Source organism: Filicampus tigris, chromosome 10, assembly GCF_054856515.1.
Source record: "Filicampus tigris isolate MCC_2025a chromosome 10, RoL_Ftig_1.0, whole genome shotgun sequence".
Taxonomy (NCBI): domain Eukaryota; kingdom Metazoa; phylum Chordata; class Actinopteri; order Syngnathiformes; family Syngnathidae; genus Filicampus; species Filicampus tigris.
The window spans coordinates 17,724,565-17,746,237 of NC_141226.1; the positions used below are offsets into that span (position 1 = coordinate 17,724,565).

Below are 21,673 nucleotides of genomic sequence, written 5' to 3' on the forward strand. Positions count from 1 at the left end.
GAATGCTTGACTCCTTATTGATTTGACCTTGTGAATTGCAAGCAATGAGGCACGTCTGCTTGCCACAGAATAATTCACATTCCGTAGCCTTCTAATTGAAGTTAAGTCATTAAAAATGCTTCACATTTGCTAACTTGTGGCTCTTTTTAATTCCTGGAGATGCCACTCAGTGGTCTGTTTGTCCATACTGTATTAGACCATGTGTATGTGTATGTGTATTTTTTTACGGAAAGTAATTACTTTTCTATTACTGGTCAATCTGGACTGCTGGGCAATCGTACTTTAAAATGATCACTTCTGAAACTCACAACTCTCTCAGATAAACATCTTGCAATCGAGGCCACTATTTGAGAAACTACAATGCATCAATAAAACATTGATTTTACGAGTTTGAAGTCATTCCAAACGTTACAGTGATAACGCAAACACAAGCTGATTCCACCAGTAGTTGCGAATCTTATGGTGCAGTGTGTGTCCTCACCTAAGGCTGGGTCAGCACAGTCTTTGTACTGTTCAGGTGTGCACACAGTGGAGGTCCCTGTGTTAAAATAACATCACAGTTACACCTGACGCGGCACACGACGCGCAAATGTTTTTCCGACTCCGTACCCGGCATGTGGACCATTCTGCAGTTGCAGTTTTCCAGCAGATAGCGGGTTTCACAGTCAATGCGGCAGGCGGTGATGCTGTACGTGGAAAAGTACTCCGAGTCGATGGGAGTCGACTTGCAGTCTCCCCAAGGCGGAGGGAGGTACTGAAGCTGAGAAAATGAAGGGCATTGTTCGACCGGATTATAGCAAGCAACACTTATCACGTACAAATCAACAACATCGACAGGCTTTTAAAACCCAACACACAGTCCAAATAGAAGGGGAAAAAAACAAACAACAACACAATGTTTGGTCACACCGACATCATCCATCAGGAGCAAGCAGACGTCATGCAGAACATTAGGGATGCAGGTCTAGTCCCGTAGTGGAGGAAGCAGAGTACCATGGGAATAGAGACTGGCTCACGCTGGACACCACAACCAGAAGACGAATTTGTAAAAAAAAAAAATATATATATATAAAAAATCCTGAGAGAGAGCAATGCACAGGTTACACTCGTACACGAGTGTGTCAGTTGACAGGAATCACGCAAATCCCAGGTAAATCAATTTTAATATGTATGTGAACAACTGAATCTCCTTCCCCATTAAAGCTTATCACGCTACCGAGCTTGATTAGATTTCCCTGCGCACGGCATTAAACAATGAGTGTGCCGACTCTAATGAGCTCCTGAACAGTCTCAGAGGTAAAATTAACATTAACACTGAAGTGCAATCCATCACTTTTAGCTCATAGAATTTTAAAGTCGGATCCACCGATGATTGTTGTAGATTTGGACAAATTGACGGTCGCAAAACAACAACTTCATTGTTGTCCTAAAAAATATATGATAATCTGTTTAAGTATCAAGAGAAAGCCTTGGTTTTCCTTGGTGGGCAATGTGGGGAATCTATGGTGCTGAATGTTTTGCGCTCTATGGCTGCTTATCAAGCAGTGACAAAAACTCTAATTCACCATCTGCCACCCGTCTGTCCCAGGATACGAGGTTCACATTTGAGAGCAATCAGTCGTTTGCGTTTGAAGGGCGCCTGGAAATCGCTAAAATGACTCTAAATTGGCTATTTCAAAAAAAATGGTAGACTTCCTGGGTCTTTTCAGGCATGGGATTTGCTGCTTTTTGTGGGGCTACTCATGCCTACCAAATTTCATGTGTATGGGAAACTGGGTTTGCGGTGTAATCACAGCTCACCTGTTTGCTATGATTGGTCGTTATCTGAGACCTGAGCAACTGTGATGTAATTTTCAGTCGACAGAAGTGACAAAATGGCCGCCCCCAGAGATGGGTAAAAACGGGTGGGTTTTGTTGCTTAACTCATATTCCACAAATGCAATATTAAGCAGAATGCTGTGTTTCGACTAGTGGGCCTGCATAGAACATTTTCTTTAAAAAGACTATGATTGGGTTGACTTATTCTTTTAAATGTTGCATCATATTTTTCATACATTTAGATGGACTTCAAGCACAGTACAGCTCTCTATCGCTGCCTTGCAATTCAGATTAAGCACAATTACCAACCAAGGCTAGCAAACATCATCTATCTCGGAACAAAACCCACATCCAATATTAGCTCGACTTTGAACAGACGCCAGGGTAGTTACGGGCAATAAAACCTAATGAACAGCATGACACTGTCCCTTCAAGAAGACATTAAAAGGGGAGCAACGTGGTGGACAAAAAGCTAAGACACATAACAAATGCGAAGCCAGTCAAGATGAACGGCTGCAGCTGAAAAGTTCACCAATATCCAGTCAACAGGGGAGGCAATGCAGATGTTGCATGTTGTCGCCACAACCACACAGAGAAAAGGGAACAAGGGGAGATGACTTCACTCCCCCGGGACTGTGGGGCGGGAGGGTGGTTAGGGCACCAACGGATGAGCTACAGTGGACATTGTGGCATGCAGCAAGCCCAAACAAACATACTATACTGTACGCTACCCTCTGCTCTTGGGTGGAAACAAAGGTTTGGAAGCCGGGGGCCACCCCAAAGCCCAGCTGGTGGAGGAAAGGAGGCTCTGACTGAGCGTGAAGCTGTACCTTTATGCCGGCCTCATAAGATGTCTCATCTGGGCGAGGGGTGAGGGAACACACAGCCCATGTCATTATCAGTAAAACAATTAAAAGACCAGGCAAGAGATCGAAAGAGGTGAGACTCTCCCACCTCCACCTTCTCCCAAACGCGAGCCAGCCTGTTAGCATTGTACTGAATCAAGAAACAGCTTCTGGTGACCTGAGAAATTCTGTAATTGTGTTGTTGAAAAATGTGGTACCATCTGGAGTTCAGCCAACTTTTTCTGGAAAAATACACCCCAAATGTCAACAAGACTTGGAGGTTGAGATTTTGTAAAACTTTTAAAATGTTACTTCAAAAAGTGCTAAACAGGTAATGAAGGTTTAAGTTTGACCGTGGAACTGATTTCCAATATTGGACATAGCAGGGTGTCAAACTCATTTTGGTCGTGGGCCACATTGTTGTTCCGGTTTCTCTCAAATGGCTGTTTTGACTGTGAAACCATATAAATGTTTAAGCAACAACAAATTGACGAATAACTATGTTGGAATCAGAAGTCTAGGATGATAATATGTTATGGTCTGGTAACAAAATGCTTGCAATATCTCAAAGTTATTATTCATTACATATGGCAATTGGAAAATTGGTGCAGATTTTAGCAAGAATCATGGAAGTTGACGCACATGATTTGCTTTGGTGGGCCACAAAAAATGATGTGGCAGGCCAGATCTGGCACCTGGGCCTTGAGTTTGACACCTGTGCCCTATAAGAAGAAAAAAAACCATACACAGATATCTTCCACAGTGCATTTTTGTTAAAAAAATACTACTGAAATAAACATTTGCAACAATTATAGCTGGCTTTAACATTTTCTGTAATTGATTTCGAAACGATCAAAACTGTTAGATTTCAGCAGTTACTGAGTGATGAAGTTTTGATAACATGGTTTAATTTAAAATACAGCAAACACATTTAGCAAATGGTACATTCACATCAAAAGTGCTTCAACATCCATCTGTTATTTCGCACCAGAAACACTCATAATAATGAATGGGGCAAATCTTTTAGGCAATCAACACCTGCTGTGATGATTAATTAAAAAATGAAATTCCTGTGTGCTTGTTTTCGGTCTTTATGATAATTAATAGCACACATTATTTTAGACCTGCAAATGGCTGAGTGTTTGTAAACCAAAGTAAAGACATTTGACAGTGTTCCCATGTTTGTGGTGTCCAGGTGTCTGTCATAAATCTGTCTCAGTCATCCCATGTTAAACTGCTTAAACAAAACAGGTTTGGTTGTATTTCATGCTCATGGTTTTGGCCAAGACAGACATTTGTCTTCAGGAGCAAAATCAATTGGAAATGTACAGCTTGCGAGGACTGGTAAACACAGTGTTAATGATCCTGTACAAAACATTACACAATAAACCCAATGTTAAAATTAATGACTGCTGCAGTCACGGAGTGGCAGCTAACTGATAGCTTTTGTCATTTGTGTGGGACCATTTTTCATCTTTTACCAACATTGAAAGGCCACTGCAAGACTGAAATGTCAGTGTTTCCTGTTACAGCGTGGAGCCTGGTAATAAAATTCTTTTGAAGGCAGTTGTCACTGGGTTTGATGGTCAAATTCAATGTGAAATGCGACATTTGAATAAGTCTGTCAGTCTGACACAAACAGTGTGAAACGCTTTGAATGCTGTCACGGAAGATGTGCTCATTAAAGGTCATTTAACAGAAAAAGCCTTTGTTCAACCGGAAGCCAACCCAAACATATTTTTATCCAGAATATATTCTGTCTAGGCCCACTAGTTGAAACAAGGTATTCTAATAAATATTGCGTTTGTGGAATAAGAGTTAATCCACCTGTTTTTAGCCATCTCTGGGGCGGCCATGTTGTCACTTCTGTCGACTGAAAATGACATCACAACTGCTCAGAGCTCAGGTAACGACCAAACACGGCTCACCTGTTTTCTGAAGCTGGGCCATGATTGGTTGTTATCTGAGCCCTGAGACACCGTGATGTCATTTTTAGTCGACAGAAGTGACAAAATGGCCGCCCCCTGAGATGGCTAAAAGTGAGTGGATTCCACAAACACAATATTAATCAGAATGCCTTGTCTCAAATGGTGGGCCTGCACAGAATATATTCTGAAAAAAAATATGTTTGGGTTGACTTCCTTCTTAAATTTAGTTCTTACTCTTTGCTATTATGTGTAGGCATAACAACCTGACATCTGAGTATGTGGCCTCGTGGGTCTCGATGCCAGGATATAGGACAGTTAAGTGTCTTTGTGACCTTGATATAAAGCGTTTACAATATGAACCTTGGAACACATTCACTCACTTCTAATTTCATACTCAAAACAATCGTCAAATCGTCATCTAAAAATAAAAGCCCCTGTGGGTATATTTCTTTGTCACATGTTCATGTATTCAAAACTCTAAGTTATGTGTTGGCATAAGAAGCAAACGCTTGAGTACATGTCTTTCTGGGTCCTGATGCCACAACACAGGGCAATTATGTATCTATGGGACCTTGTTATCAAAGGTTTTATGACACTGACAGTTTGAGTTTGAAAGGGATTAGGTCTCTCTTAATTTATTTTCAATGTTCACACGATTGTGCTCAAGTGAGTTAAATGTAAAAAGCCTTGAGGATTTTTTATAATCTTTGCTATTATGTGTTGTCATAACAACCAGACACCCGAGTATATGGCCTTGTGGGTCTCGATGCTACAACACGACACAGTAATGTGTCTTTGTGAATCCCTTTTAATTTCTTATTAACATGTTCATGTAGTCAAAACAATCTCAGACCTGCACCTGAGTATGTGGCCTCGTTTGTCTCAATACCGGATGACAAGACCGTTATGTGTCTAGTTACGTCTTATTAAAGGTTTTATGACAGTTTGAGCCTTGAACGGATGAAGTCTTGATTTTAATCTCGTATATCTAAAAAAAAATCCTTAGTGTTTCTTACTCGCGTGTTCATTTCTTACTTGCAGTCAGAACTGTGTGCTAATTGAAGCTCAGATCAAAAAATGCCTTTGTGAAGGTGATTTCTTTACCCGCACGTTCATGTTATCATAACAATCGCTCTCAAAGCTATGTGTTGGCATAACAACCAGACACCCGAGTATATGGCCTTGAGGGTCTCAATACTGGAACACAAGACAGTCATGTGTCTGTGGCCGTCTTTAGTAAAGCTTTTATGCCAAGGCAAGTCACTTTACATGAAGTGCTGATTAAAGCTAAGCAAAGAAACGTTTGTGTAGTTATTTCTGCCTCACATGTCCATGTTTTCAAAACAATCGCTCTGAAGTAAATCATTTGATCATTTGATCATCAAGGTTCAATCATTTGATCCTTCATCTTGCTGACCACATTCAGTGAATTCCTTTTATTTAATTTTTTTACTCCCATTTTCTTGCATTCAAACTTGCTCTGCCGACTAAAAATAGAGATGAAAAAATCCAGGAACAACAACGGCATCGAGTAGTTTTCACAGTGATAATGAGGCTCATTAAATTGGTAGCAGTCCGCTTCCGCTGAAATGCATTTTGATCAGATTTTGCTCTGAGGAAGTAGCGACAGCCTGGCATGGATTTGAGGGGGGCTTTTGCGGGACAAACACGCAGTGAAGCGGTGGTGGCGGAATGTGGGGTTGCACGACGGTTCTGAATGTGGTAACAATGGGGTACCAGTTGCTGCTGACATGACACAAAAGTTTGAAAACCAGGGGCCACGCCAAATCCCAGCTGGTCAATGAAGGGTGGCTCGTCCTGGCTGTGGATCTGAACCTTGATTCCCGCTTCGTAGGAGGTCTCATCTGCGGATATACATACAGCACGCCACACCTTTATCAGGCCAAACTCGCCTGTGGAAACACGACTTTGTGTGGGATTGTTATTTTTTTTCAGTCCTTTCACTGGCAGCAATGCTGAATGCTGCAGAACAACACCATGCTGGAAGCCAAGTTCACATGTTAGATTTATGACATGCGGTTAAAGAATGTGAGCAGCCTAGTGAGGGTGTTCAATAAATGTATAAGACCTACTGAAAATTCAATTTTGTATTATTTATACTACGTTGGCCCCTTTGTCTTGTTTGTTGGGCTCCTGTCTTGTGGAGGCTATATAACACGTATGATATTTCCTCAAATAGACGACATCCCTCTAATAGACACTGGGTACATGATTTACTTAGGACAAATAAGTGCCTCCCTCAAATAAATGTGCATTTTCCCATAAGGAAAAAGCAGGTAGTAACTTTAATTATTTCAGTTCATAGACTAGGGATGGGCAACTTAAACTTTGGAGGGGGCCACAATTTTTTCTCAGTGCTACTCAGGGGCCACATAGGACCACAGACTTCCATTTAAACACACTTTTTAAATATGGAAAAAATACATGCATACCTGCAAAATATCAATGCATGTATAAATGTTAACCCAGCAACCAAGGGTTTGAAGCAAACAACAAAATAACCACACACTATTTTTTCCATAGTGCAAAGGGCTCTCTTGCATAAAAACTATCATTCAAGGATGGCACAAAACTGCTGAACAGCAAACCAACATTAAGTTCAAGTATTCATTTTGTGATTTTTTTCCCAAGAATTAATCCACTCAAAATTTTAATATTATTGAGGTAATATATTTGTCCTGCATATCATTCCAAATCTGCATTAGGCCTACTCACATTGTAGTGTAGGTCCATATAAGACCCAGTGTAAGACAACTAACTAAGCCATGTCTGCCATATAGTGATGAATAGTGATCTTATAACTTTAAATTAGTTGACACCTGCATACCCGCGGTTTGGCACTTGCGGATTTTCATATTCACATTTTTTTTCTTCAAACATTAAACCAAAAAAATTGTTGTTGTTGTTTTTGCCCATCCCTGTCATAGACGCAACTGTTCACATAAGTGGACATTAAAGGGTTAAATGATGAGTCCAGTTCAACAGTGTTGCTAACCAAAACAACAGCACCCAACCAGTCTCTCAGATTAATTCACATGTGGAGACTAGCCACGTGTTGTACACAATTTCCCTGCACAGGATTAAAGGCACTCTTATGTTATATGGGGCCAGTATTCCATGACTCTTGTCATGTCACTACATTTCTCCATCATCTGCAGGTGAGCCACTCTGTATGTAGTGAATCTTTAAAATATATGACTTCACTATTTAGATTGAATTACTGTCATAAATTATTTCCTAACATATTGTACTGTAGTTTATTGAAATGTTCCTTCAGTATACAGTATGTTGATGAAACTGTGATGAAACCTAGATTCAGTTTGTGGAAGAAGGTCTGTGATTCAACCATGGCACGAGTATTGATTTTTTTTCCCAGCCACTTAAAGTACAAGCACACTAACCTGTCTCCCCCCAGACAGGGAGGTATTCATCCTGCTGAATGTCCAGCATGATCTCCAAGCCGTTCCCCGTGCCTCCTTTCAAGGTGGTCAACAGCGGGTTGCCGTCTAGTCCCGAGTTGAAAGTGTAGCATTTCCCGTAGCGTGTGTAAATCTGTAGGTGAAATAAATAAATAAATAAATAAAACACAGAGTGAATTAAGAGCACAACATGGGGGCGTATCATCACATCTCTGTAGTCCAGAGGTCGGCAAACGTTAACAGATGTGCCAGGTCATTCTTAGATGAGATTAAAATTAAAATGTGTTATAAGAATGACTAATTCTCATTTTTCTTTTAAACTTTTTTTCTATATTTCTTATTTGGCATAACTATTATTAAAATTAATTCTTGTTAAATGTATGTCAAATTGTATTATTATTTTTATTTGCCTATTTACAATAACTTAAGTACCTCAAACACAAATTAACCTTGATTCTATTTTATTTACAGTGGAACCTCCAACGCTAAGAAAAATGTTTAGTAATGTTCCAGCTGTTCTAATTAACGTCTTGTTAAGTGAATTAATTAGCCTCAGACAAAAAAATAAAAACATGCTGTTATAAAACCTTCAAGAACTGTACAGTAACATTTTTTTACATTCCCATTTGTCAAACTGATGTGAAGAGAATGTATTAGGGAACTGTATAATACAACTAAAATGAAGCAAAACTACTCGCATCCTACCCATCCAGCATCACGAAAGTTTGCTGGCCGTTCATTTGCTGAGTGGTCATTAGCCATTATGCGTTCGGCTACAGTATTTACATTAGCATCATTAGCATCTGCTTGATGAAGTTACTTTGTTTATTTATTCAACGATATAATTACTTTGCCACAACCTGGTGTGATGCACGGTGGCATGTGATCAATGTCAAGGTCCACACGGCAGACTCATGACTCAAGAGTCAAGTGATTCCTAACGGCAGCCGCTATCAATCTCGGGCCAATTTCACTGCAAATTTCCCATGGGGGGGGCCTATTTGCTCGTGATTAAATGAGAGACGAGCGAGCTGAAGCTCACAAACAAATTAAATTGGGTCGGTAGAAGATAACTTGCGTGTCTCGATGCTAATTAAGGATTGATGTGTCATTTCCACAGAAGGCTTTCTCCAACCAAATGTACGTCTGCTTCAATAACTCCAGCAGGCCGAGAAAACAATGGGTTGCCTTACCGCTTAGCTCGAGATTTTTAGCGCCATATTGTTGTGCCAGTCCAACAAATGCCTACAAATAAATGTGGATACTAAAAAAAAAAAGAGCGGGCATTTACAATTTATTTGACGATTCAAATTATGTTCGAGTGAGACTCGCGTTCTTGATGCAGTCGGCGGGGTTGATTAAATCCAAGACTTTCTATTTGAATTGAGACTGAAACGCTGAAGGCTCAATCAATGTTCAAGCATTTTAACAAACCTGAAAACCTGCTGCAATGTTTGAGGGGAAACTATAGAGCAGAAAATGAAGATTTTAGGCTTTCAATCTCATTCGAAGCAGGCTACCGACAGGTTTAACTCCAAACACCCTTGGGTGAAATCCATATTTTACACAAAGCCAGATGTTTGCATTAGCATAGCATTCAGAAATCAACAAGAAGCCACGCTAATGACTTGGCATGCTACATGTAAATCAGTGTTAAAACATGCCTTGGAGTAATCATTGTTTGATCAGAAAAATAGCATTACCTTCATATTTCAATCTAGTGTTAAGACCCACAAGATTTTCAAGATGGTTTTGAATGTGATGTAATGCCTTGCAATGTACAATTCTGCTTAAAAGCCACAGAGAATATAAACATGCAGCGGGTCATGGTGGAAGTTATCATGCATACTATTGCCTTTGGGGCAATGTCTATATGTCTTTTGAATATTTTTTTTTCCATGGCACTGCGGTATGAGCTGTCGACTGCTTTTCTAGTATGAATTACTAACTGCTTTACAAATGCCACCCGCGGCTGTCAATCAACCCCACATGTCTTTTTCCTTCCGACAATGCCCCAGATGTTTAATTAGAGAGGCTAAAAGATTAATTAGGATTGAGCTAGGATGGTTGAAAAATGAACAATCTCATTTCAAATCATTTCACATTGCTGGCATAGCAAACTTTATTTGAAATGGCGATAAACTCCGAAGGACCAAAATAAAATGCACTAAAGGCATTGTAGTCATCAGTGAAGAAATGAAATTGATTTTACACTATAGCATTATCCAACCATCGTTTTGCAAAGATTTTTAAGACGTCAGCCTGGCTGCACAATCCAACACTTTCTTCTTTTGAAGAAAAAGCGAAGCCTGCATCTAAAAATGGAATGAAGAATCAAAAGGAAAAATGTGTCTAAATGAAATATTTTAGGAGTATAAGTAGACATTTATCAACATGATCCTTTTACACAGAAGATCAAGACGGCATATCGCTGCACGTCGGCACATCACCAGGGATGTGTAACAAATTGCTTTTACTGCCACGTAGCAGGAGAAGAAAGTGTTGGGTGTTAAACGTGATACTCCCACTCCAGCTTGCCTCTTTTCTATTTCACACTCTTGCACCTCTAACACTACCTCCAAAGCCGGTAAATTGCCAGGCATGCCTTCGTCACCCCGTTCTGCGGCGTGAATCCAGGAGTCACATGTTGTCAAATGTTTTTACATCTTACATCATCTGTTCACGTCTTAAAGCGGGAATTTGTGAAGCCACCCTGTTGACCTGGGCCCCCCGGGTTCATATCTGAAGACAACAGTCTCGGGTTTTAAACTGGACAGTGATCTTAAATTGGACCGCCAAATCAGTGCTCTAAAGTGCTTTGTTGAAGCTGTGAAATGCGCTATATAAATAAAGATGTATTGTTTTGTATTGCATTTGTCATTAAAATTGATTTGGAGTTTTAATGACAGCAGTGGCTGGATTAAAAGTAAAATTGTGAGCAAATTCAGACAGGATCATCATTATTTCAGCACAGTATGTATATTTTTTGTGACGGGAGTATCTGTGAGATTTTTCTAAGGTAAAGTATGTGCGTTGGCCCAATAAATTTTTTTTTCAAGTTTTATCATCGTGACACTTCACTGTATGGTCCTCAGTTTGCGACGGTATCATAATAAGGCACGAGAGGACATGCTCAGTTCACACATTGAAAGGCTGCACGTGTTGGTCATACAAATATGGACGGTACAGTAATTATGAACAGAAGTCGATTATCAACAGAGGACCTCGGACGTCGAAGGTCAATGAGGCATAGCTGGGGGATCCGCAAAGTAATTTGCATTGAATTATTATTATGTCAGAACATTTCAAAAGAGGCCTTCTTACATGTGGGGACAAACATAACAAACATGAAACAATTACTCCTCCCCATCTTCGTTTTGGCCCAATTAAAAGCTCTGATACGATTGTGACTGTGATTGTGTGTAAAACGTGGCATTCCCACATGAATAATGTTGCTTTTTAGGACAAAAAGTATTATTGCACATGTTTAATTTTTCAACGGTAAAAAGAGACCATTTTCATTTTTGAGTTATTCCAGAAATAAAAGCATAGCAGGAAAATAAAGTTGGATTTTTTTAGTGACCTGTAAACTGTGACTTTTATGACTTGAAAGTTTGACTTTAAAATTGTATTATGATATGACTTGTTTTTTGTCCAACGTGAATGTATCTCTCAAATCGGCAACTTTTACATTTTGAAGGCATTCAAGGGTTAACAATTACCATCTACAGCATTTGTCCCCCCTGTAAGGATACCAAGCCCCCAAATGTTGAGAACCCAGTCAGCAACACTCATCTGATGATCAACATACAGTGCTGAAATTCTTGCTGGTGCAGGTCTCCCCACGAAACCTGCATTCCAGCAGCATGTCCTCCAGCTGGTGTCCGAGGCGAGCCATCATCTCGGTGGTGTTGACGTGGTAATGTGGCGGCCGGGCGTAGCCGTCCGAGTCCAGCAGGTTCAGCAGACCCTGCTTGTTGCTCTCCTTCAGAATGGCCAAGCTCTTCTCCACCACCGTGTGGTTGGCGTACATGAGATCCATCCAGTAGCCGCTGTGGTACAAGTCATCCCTGGTCAGACTGGACGCACGGAACATGTTCTTGTTGCAAAAGGTGATGGCCGGGAAAGACATGTTGTGAGCCCACACCATGTAGATCTTGGTCACAACCGGGTAGGACATAAGGTAGAGGACTCTGTTTCTGGACCAGGTGAGGAGGAGGGCCACGCTGACCAAGAAGGCCACCCCCCAGGCCCCCCGCTGAAGCTTGGATTTATGCGGCGAGAACATAAACTTTAAACCGTGGACTTTGGTCCTCATGACGAAATTCACCGTCATCTCCTTCCACGATAGTTCACTTGCCTTCTGGATGCCCCGGACGTCGGTGATCACCATTTCCGTTTGTTTCACCTACTACTCCTCCAATGTGACTTCTCAATTGAAAATCCCCAGCAGGAGTGACGAGATCCTTTGCGTGCGCTGCTCAGGCTTGCAAATCTATTGCCAGAAAGAACAAGCGTGGCTCCTTAGGGAGACAAAAATCTATTGAAACAAACAATCTGAATACATCCAATGCTGAAAAACGCTCAACGTCAGCGGTCCATCCATGAATGAATGGCACAGACAAAAATCTTGGAAAAGCTGGGTTTTTTTTTTGTGACTCCGTTCTCCAGTGTCAGATTGCAGATTTTGACGCTTTGGTCTCTTTTTGTGCTCCTCCTCTTTTTCCTCCAGCACAGGTTGAAGAGATGCTTTTATTTCAGTCTGTTGACTTGCAGCCCGCTGAAAGGAATAGAAAGCTTGTTGCGTCCCGCACGCACTCGCTCGCTCTATAGTGAGGTGGAGCCAGCTGATGAGAAGGGTCCCCCCCCACCCCCAACCCCAAACCGGTGATGAAGTAGATTTTGTACACAGGGGGAGTGTATCAATCAGAGAACAAAAAGTCGCACGAATGAAACTCTGTTGCAAAATTTATGATCCATGATATTGAATAAACAGCAGCTTGTTGTTTGATCAATAGATCCATATAATTAAAGAAAAATGAGGCTATACAAGCTTTTCTAGTGCAAGCGCATCCTGCTTCATGTGGATGTGACGTATGACTTTATAAAAGATGCATCTGGTTTTCAAGCAGATAGATACACTTTATAGGGGTATAAAGTTGAATTTCTTTTAGTCTTAGACAATAAAACAGAATCACATACCACGGTGACAAGTTTATCGGTAAACGTGGTGATATGTATTTTAGAGGAAAGTCAAAGGAAATAGTTTTGAAAAGAAACAAGACTTCCTTTTTAGGTATTGCCTTAGTAAATAAATTTCATTTTTATAGCACACAGCCAGCCCAAGAACAATGTGGCGACCCAATATAATTATGTTGAAGGTGAATTTTCACCTAATTTTTGGCGCCCCCTAGAGTCCACGGGACCATTAGCATCTGTCGATTTCACCTCACGGTTGTAACTTTATTATCACACTTTTTAGAGAGGACTCACAAAGTGCTTCACTTAGTTAGATTACAGTCATAAACACATACATTGTGCATACATAGAAAGTACATACAAAAACACAACCCCCCCAAACCTAAACAATTCAAATGTGTTTTTAACTGCTTTTTAAATATATCTACTGAAGAAGCATTAAATTTAAGATTTTCATTGATTTGTTGGCTACACCCTTTTAAAAAATGAATTGCATGAGGACAATCAGGTGACACCAAAATCTGTCCTTTGATTGACCGTGGCCGCAGGAGTGACAGGAAAGATGCTTTTAAATGGTTTTTTTTATTATTATTCAACCGTTGTGATTGGTAGTTTCCTCTGAAACAATCAAACTGAAGGGAAATAAAAAGAGAGATATGCTCTACTTCAGCTTAACCACAAGTCAAGGCAAAGTAGGGGGATGCGGGATTTTGCAAATGAGTAAAAACATGACCTCATTACACTTAGAGCTCAGTCTCTCTACTTAGTGACCCGGTGCATTGATTTCTTTTATGCTGGTGGGCTCCATAAAAATGCCACACCCCCTACTAGACCTTTGCTTGATTGCTTTGTGTGATACAAGAATGTTGGCTCTCAAAATTGGCCCTTGTCAGCAGTTTAACCCAAAAGTCATTATTATGAGTTATTGCTTGCCTCAGATGTTACCCGGCCAATGTAAAGCGATGGTAATCATTTTAAGTCTTTCAAGCTTCATATCCAGTCGGCATTTCCTCAAGCTTCCGTAGTGGGCTGCGTTGAAAGCCTTGCTGTATTTTCATGTAAAGCAGGCTCCACACATACAGTGTACCCTTACTATTCACATGGGATAGGGACCAATGTTATTATAGTTAATGAAAACTAATGAAATAACTACAATTGAAAAAAACATGTTCATTAACATGATGAAATAAAAACGAAAATATTTACAAAAAAATGGAAACCAACTGAAACTATACCTTTCGTTTATGTAATTAATGATAACATAATTAGTGTGAAAATGTTTCTTCGTTTTTGTCTTTGTCAATTAATATCATACATGGGCTTTCGGGGTTCATTTGAAATGTATGTTTTTCCAGATGCTGCGTTGTAGTAGAGTATGAAGTTGTGGGTTATCTTGTTGTTGTTTTTTTCAAGCTTCCTCTGTGGTTTTATTTGTTTTCAAGATTTGCATTGTAGACCACTCGGGGCAGTCGAAGCAACTTTAGCTGTCAAATCATTAAAGCCATCAAAGTAAATGCGCCACAGCTAACCATCAATATCATATTTTCCAGCCAGATCTTATTCCTGCCACTTGCGTTATTTCTGCTGTTCTATTTTTGTCTCAGTTTTCACATATCCCTTTTTTTTTTACCCTTAAAATTAAATGAGCAGTCAATTCCTATGTGACTTTTTTGCCCGGGCTCAGTGATCTGTGAGCTTGTCAAGCCCTTTCCCTCCCTCCCTGTCAAAGCCCAGTTGAGTCCCAGAGGTCTCATTAAAAGGAGGAGCAGGGCTTTAAAGGAATAACTAGATGAGGTCCTTCAAGGGCCAGTGAGAATGCTCGACACCAAATGAGACAGTGGCGGCAATTAAATGCACATCAGAAACACCAGGACTGAGATGGAAGGCTAAAGCCACCATTAATATCTCCAGACGCGATGCTGCTAAAGAATTAGCAAGCCTTTTTGATCATCACTGCAAAACAAAGTACGCTATAACTAAATAAGTTGTGAACTAATAATTGTGGTATTAAAAGAAGTCTAACATCCTTTGGGCACAGCAGCAATAAATAAATAAAAAAAATATTAAGTAGCCTATAATTATTAAAATACACAGTCTTCAGTGTTTTTCTTTTGTACATTTTGTAATTTCATTTTGCGTTGGCTTGACTCTTGGTTATAGCCAGTATTGATCATTGAGGGACTTTGATTTGGATATTTGTGTCCATCTGTTTGTGCTGTTTGAGACAAAGGCATGTTTAGGGGATATAGATTGCTAGCTAGCCTCTTGTACTAGCCGCTAGTAAAAGAGTGCATGGTGAAAATGTAGACATTACACTCAGCCATCTGTTTTCAAAGGAGATTTGAACAAATAATCTCAGAACTTCGAGGAACTAGTGCAACACAAGCTCACAGTGCAGCTGTTTCCCATTACATGGATGGTTCACTTCATTTAGCATTTTTATGACAATAAAAAGGGATGCGTGAGGCGTATCAGCGACATGACATGACAGTTAAGAGTGATAAAAGAGCGTTTTATTGTTTTTTTTAAGAAATGGCTAACGTACTTATAACAGATGAAGATTGCATAGTTAATGAAGGATGGCGATCATTTGTACTTTAGAACAATCCATCCATTTGTTTTCTTTAGCATTTATCCCCATTAGGGTCACGGGTGAGCTCGAGCTGATTTCAACTGACTGTTGGTACTTTAGGATCCCTGTTGAACACTCATTTAATCCACTGTCATTTTGTTTAAACCTATGAATTGTGCTTTTGGGTCCTTTTTGCACCCTTGTCATAATTGATCTAGATGTGGAATTAAGTAAAAGTCTAAATTGTCCATTGGTGTGAGTGTGAGTGTGAATGGTTGTCTAGATTGGAAATAGTCACAGAATGCATTGTGTTGAACTTTTGAGGTATGAAAATATGGCTCCGTTTGTGTTATTTTAAACTGTCATGCCGAGCAGTGAGTATTTCATGGTTGACATTGAGAAGCAGTATTTCTTGTCCACTTAATATGTGAGGAGACAGCTGCAACAAACAATGTACTGTCACGCTGGTGGACGGCCGCCTTCTTAAGCGAAGGGAGACATCTTGTGGTCTGCCTCTAAAGGCTCCGGGAAAGCAACACGGCCACTTAGTATGCACCACCATCACTGCCAGGAAGGCCAGCATGAATTTGTGTCTTTTAATTGATTAAAAGCGACAAATAGTAGCAGGGTGCTGCGACACTAGATTAAATGACTTCACTGCACAAGGGAGGACTCGGGCAGAATACCTGCTAGCGTACGAGACAGCACACAACTCCTGACAGATGGAGCACAAGTTTGTATCGATAAGAAAACACATGTTCTCGCCAGTACCTGCCCAAACCTTCTCCTAATGCATTGCAGGTAAAGTTTGCTGTCACTCAAGCTTTCAGTTGGCAGCCTGCAGTTTCATTATGTTGCGCACCCCCACCCCGCCAAAAAAAAAAAAAATCCCCTCTGGCACTTTCATTTATAAGGATATTCTCATTTTGATCCATATTCACAATGTAGGGGTGCATCTTGTTTGCTCAGCATGTGTTATCCTGGTGCCCAGTTGTCCTGAAACTAAGCAAAGTAGGCACTTGCCAGCAGTTTTTCCTGTGTATTTTTTATTTTTTCGAACATGCAATGCTGTATGCCATTAGTCAATCTACCTCTCAGCAAGGGCAGGGCATCTGCAAGTTTTGACCAAACTGAAGACCGTTTTAAGACCGCTTCCATCAAATTGAAGATGAGGGTGAAAAGGGCTCAACATTGAATTTAAGATGATATATATATAAATATATATATACATCTCAGACTAAATAAGGATCTGCAGCCTAAATCTTCACTTGTGCTAAGTCTATAGGAACACTGAGATGTTATATTATTTTTGATAATAAAAATTGATAATAAAAAAAAGGAAAAAAAAGAATAATTTTGACCAGTTTCATCAATTTTTCTGTGTTTGCTGACTTTGATCAGAAGAGAGGTAAAAAATCTCAAATTCAGCCCAGTTATCGTAAGTGCGTAGCCCATTTCAGGTAAACACAGGACTTCAAGTCATATGATGAAACATCTGCAAGGCTCTGCATCTATGAAACGTTCAATGACCAACAAAGCCTCAAGTACGATGCACTTTAATGAGTTCCTGTGCACAGGGACGCTGGATGCCAAGGGAAATCTAATTTTACGTGAATGAAGACAGCTATTTAATACTTTGGAAGACACAACTCATCACTTTTATTGACTTAAGAGAGCAGGAAATAGAGCACAAAAGCCATTAGTGGTAAAACAAAAGAAGTCATTTGAGCTGTAAAGGACATAAGATATGAAAGGTGAGTCATACCTCGAATAAAACATGTGGCTCATTACAAAAACAGATGGTTTTGTTTTGGATGCTATGCCAGAGGGCTAATCGCTTTGTTGGTTTTGGACACATCCATGTTTGTGTGCCACTTCTACCAACAAGTTCATTAACATAATAGCTTCTGTCAAGTGACACATCTTAATGGCTTCCTCATTTGCTCAGTCAGTAAAAAAGGCTACCCTACCCCCCGGCCCCCCCACTACGTATTAGTCCACCTCAGCTGTATTGATCTGCCTTACAAAAACACTGGCTACTACTGTACACCGATGGAACAAACGGATGACACATTTACTCTGTAGTTCGTCATCAGCAAATTTTTTTTAAAATGTATTGTTTACACTACAGAGGGTTGATGTATCTCCTGCCACCTATCTTGGCTCGTAGTTTCAGGCTCCATGCAGCACGGCCATTATCCAATCCTAGAACACATACCTCACTCATGCCCAAGTTGTTTGTCACACCCCTGGCTCATCTCCAAAGCCAGCTGACTCACAATGATGGTGTCAGGGCCAAGCACAGTCCCAGTCCCAGCTCAATTTATCTCCAACTCGGCCCTTCTTCCTCTTTCCTTTTATTTACTTCCATCCAAGCTCTCTTATTCAGTCCTTACGTTAACATTTTTTCTGCTTCATCTTTGCTTTTTATATTGTCTTTCAATCATATTGAAAAGATGAGGAAAAACTCTCATGAGAAAGTTCATTCTCAACTCAACTCAACTTGATTTATAGAGCACTTCAAAAACAACCGTCAATACATACAAAGTGCTGGACATGGAGTAAAAATGTGTCATACAATAACAAAGACAGTAAAAATGAATTAATAACAAAATCAGTAAACCATAAAACACTAAAACAAAGCTATAGAATAAAAATGTGTTTTAAGAGGAATTTTAAAGTGTAGATACAATGAAAACAGCAGGAGCCTCAAAATTGAACTCTGTGGAACACCATAAGACAGTGGGGCAGAGCAACACTGGGAGCAACCAGGCTAAGACAAAAAGTTCTGTCTGCCAAATAAGATCTCAACCACTCTGGCTGCTACCATGCCCACCTGGTGCCGCAAATGGGCCAACAGAATACTGTGGTCCACCGTCAAGCAGCACTTTTTTTCCCCACACATGAACCTTAGACAGTGTGATGGCAGTTCCGTTGAAGAGGGCAAGACGGCACATCGAAAAGAGGGAGTTCTGCACTGCTGAGACTGTGAACACAGCCCACATACTGTAAGTTACCGCCAATCAAAGGATCTCCTTTCAAATGCTTCAAAGTGTGCAGATTTGCTTTAAAATCGTGAACAGTTAACACTTCACCATGAAGCTCATTGAAAAAATATCTTGAACAGTGAATACAATTTTGGTAAGTTAAAGATGAGAAGCTAAGAGCAAAAATGAGAATAGTGTTCCCCACAATATCATAGAAATCGGAGTATTATAGTGAGTGTTTGCCTATGTTTTTTTGTTTTTTTTTTACAGGATGCTTACCGTAATGCGATTGAGTGTGGAAGAGGAGAGCCACAGTGACATTTATTGAACTCCGGTTAAACAGTAAAACTCATAAACACAATGAGCACACTCTGGCAGGAGCTGCTGCCACGGCTCACGCACAAATACTCACACATAGACTCACCAATGTGACACGCCACCGCACCTGGCACTGACTCTTAAAAGCGCAGATCCTACAATACATACAGTAGCTATACAATCGAGGAATGAGTTTGTTTGTGTTCACAAGACCTTTAAAAAGTGTATTTCACGTTGAATCTTTGTTTAAGCAACAGTGGATATTGCTGGGGAAGAAAGTCAGTACTTATAGACTGAAATTTACGGTAAGGGTGTTGAAAACGATCAACTGAAATGACAACAAGATGGCAAACAGAACGCAACTGGGAAGCGCATGTTTGATTCATGTGGTGGTGGCGTAGCTCTCAACCGGAGGAGTCACTTGCGTCGAGGCACTTCTGTGTTTTAGTTTTAATGAGGCAATCAATCACCATCTCACTGTCTGGCAGGAGATTAATAACGATAATGAAACTAAATAAAGGATGTGGTACATATTCTAATGCTTGCTTTAATAGAAACTTCAGTGATTGAGTTGCGCATAATGTCTTGCAAACGTAAAAACAATTCACAAACAAAAAAAGACACTATAACCATAGATCAGCAAACGAAATTACATAAGAAGGGGTTTGACAACTCCGAGCAAATTGAGAAATATGGTTGGTTAAATAGAAGTTACATACAAAATGTATTTTATGACGTATTATATCAGAGCTGGGCAATTGTGAAAAAAATAGTAATCACTATTTTGATTGATATTAAAATAATGATTAATGAAATGATTTTTCATTGATTTCAAAACTCAGTATTTATTCAATTACTAAAACTCAACAACTCAGAACTTCCACCAAAGCCTCATTCCCATTCATCCCTGCACATTGAACACTTTATTCTTGATAACTTGCAATCGCAAAACGCCGTTCTGCACATTAATTGTTTATCGATTTACTGCTTAACTCATATTCCACAAACGCAACATTAATCAGAAAGTCATGTTTCGACTAGTGGGCCTGCATAGAACATATTCTTCTAAAGAAAATTTTGGGGTTGACTTCACCTTTAAGTCTTTTTTTTTTCAGCTTATAGGCCTACATTTGTTTGTTATGCTTGTTTGGCAGTTAAGAGTGTTAAATATTCGTATTAAAACAAAGAATTAACTTTACATTATTTCCTTTTGGAGAAAAGGTTTTGCAAGCAGAACAACTTTGAAGTCAACCATCTTCTTGAAACAGATTGCGCTCGACTCTGCTGTTATCTTGGAAAAAGGCAGCCTGATCTAAATTAATTTGAATATTTTATGCCAAAGGAAAATAATTGCAGATAAATAGCTTGAGGGTGAATAAATATAACTGCAGTACCAGCTTATTAACATCCACAAATTAGTCAGAGCATCTGCTTCTGTTGTCGCTGTCTTGTCTCATTGGCTACATTTGGGGCACAGTGACAAACATACAAGGAGTGGACTAATTCACAGTTTAGTGTAGGTCTCTGCCAAGGCCTAACGATTCTACTTGAATCGGTACCAATTTTCTAACTAAAACAGCAGCATTACAGCGTCTGAAAAAGCTAGCATGTAGGCTAACACATGAATGTTAGCCTAAATGTTTCACACCATCCCCTCACAAAAGGTAGTGTTGAAAAATAGCCTTAGCAGCAACAATGAAATATCAGGCATGTACAAGCAGATTGCATACAGGGCTCTAGTTGTCACATGTTGATCGTCTCACCACTGTGTTGCTGACGTGCACGCTTCATAATACAGTCGTTCCACCCTGCGAGAGGAAGTCTCCCGCAGCGAGATCAGCAGGCCCAAGGAGGGGCAATTCAGGCGGCTCCATGAATCTTTAATCAGTCCCCCTCTATTCTTAGGCCGTCTCCAGTTTCTGACATTTAGCTGAAATTTGCCCTTTGTGCCGATGGATGGGAAAATCCAAGGTCACCTGATGGATCAAAATCTGCCCACTAAAGCTCCAATGTGCGATTCCGGAGTCCTGGTTTGGCAGGACCGACTCAAATGTGATCCACCTTTCGATGTTTTTGTGCAGGTTGAAACAGGCTAAAACCATCGTTTCGCACGCCTTTAATTCAACTGATTAGAACAAAGCCCTTGCCTTTGTTCCTCTGGGCTGCTGCGCAAAGAAATTGCGCTCATCTCTGTGCTCGGCTTTCATCATTCAAGGCAATGAGCCCTTTCATTGAAACCCTCCAAATGCAACCTGTCTCTTGTCTCTGCAGCAGGACGATTAAGTTCCACTCAAATTCTGCTGACATGATTTTATCACCGAATATGAAGGGAGGGTGGTGTGAACAATAACCTTTCCTTGCTAAATTGCTCCGGTGTCTTTGAATGTCATACATTGAGTACTCAAACATCTGCTGTAATGGCTGTTATCACGCTTAAGATATTTACATATGAAAACAATAATACTGAATTATTAGCAGGAGTGGTCGTGACAACAAGCATATGTTTGCTTCATAATGCATGACGCCACACGCCAGCAGAGATTTGTTGAACCATATGGCATCTCAA

At 40.2% G+C, this 21,673-nt stretch overlaps 1 protein-coding gene across 7 annotated transcripts in view; it reads right to left on the reverse strand.

The window, feature by feature from the left end:
- Positions 1 to 21,673, reverse strand: part of asic1c (acid-sensing (proton-gated) ion channel 1c) — a 75,222-nt gene that overhangs the window by 10,638 nt on the left and 42,911 nt on the right. The window contains exons 1-5 of one of the 7 annotated variants that reach the window (XM_086042401.1): positions 11,843 to 12,660; positions 8,014 to 8,164; positions 2,550 to 2,677; positions 610 to 760; positions 482 to 538 (exon numbers count right to left, since the gene is read on the reverse strand). In XM_086042401.1, coding sequence (XP_085898527.1) covers positions 482 to 538; positions 610 to 760; positions 2,550 to 2,677; positions 8,014 to 8,164; positions 11,843 to 12,424 — 1,069 coding nt within the window. In that variant the 5' untranslated portion in view covers positions 12,425 to 12,660. Of the gene's footprint in view, positions 1 to 481; positions 539 to 609; positions 761 to 2,549; positions 2,678 to 6,328; positions 6,457 to 8,013; positions 8,165 to 11,842; positions 12,661 to 21,673 lie in introns of those variants that run through there. The other 6 variants (XM_086042402.1, XM_086042400.1, XM_086042406.1 and 3 more) reach the window with 6 other exon arrangements.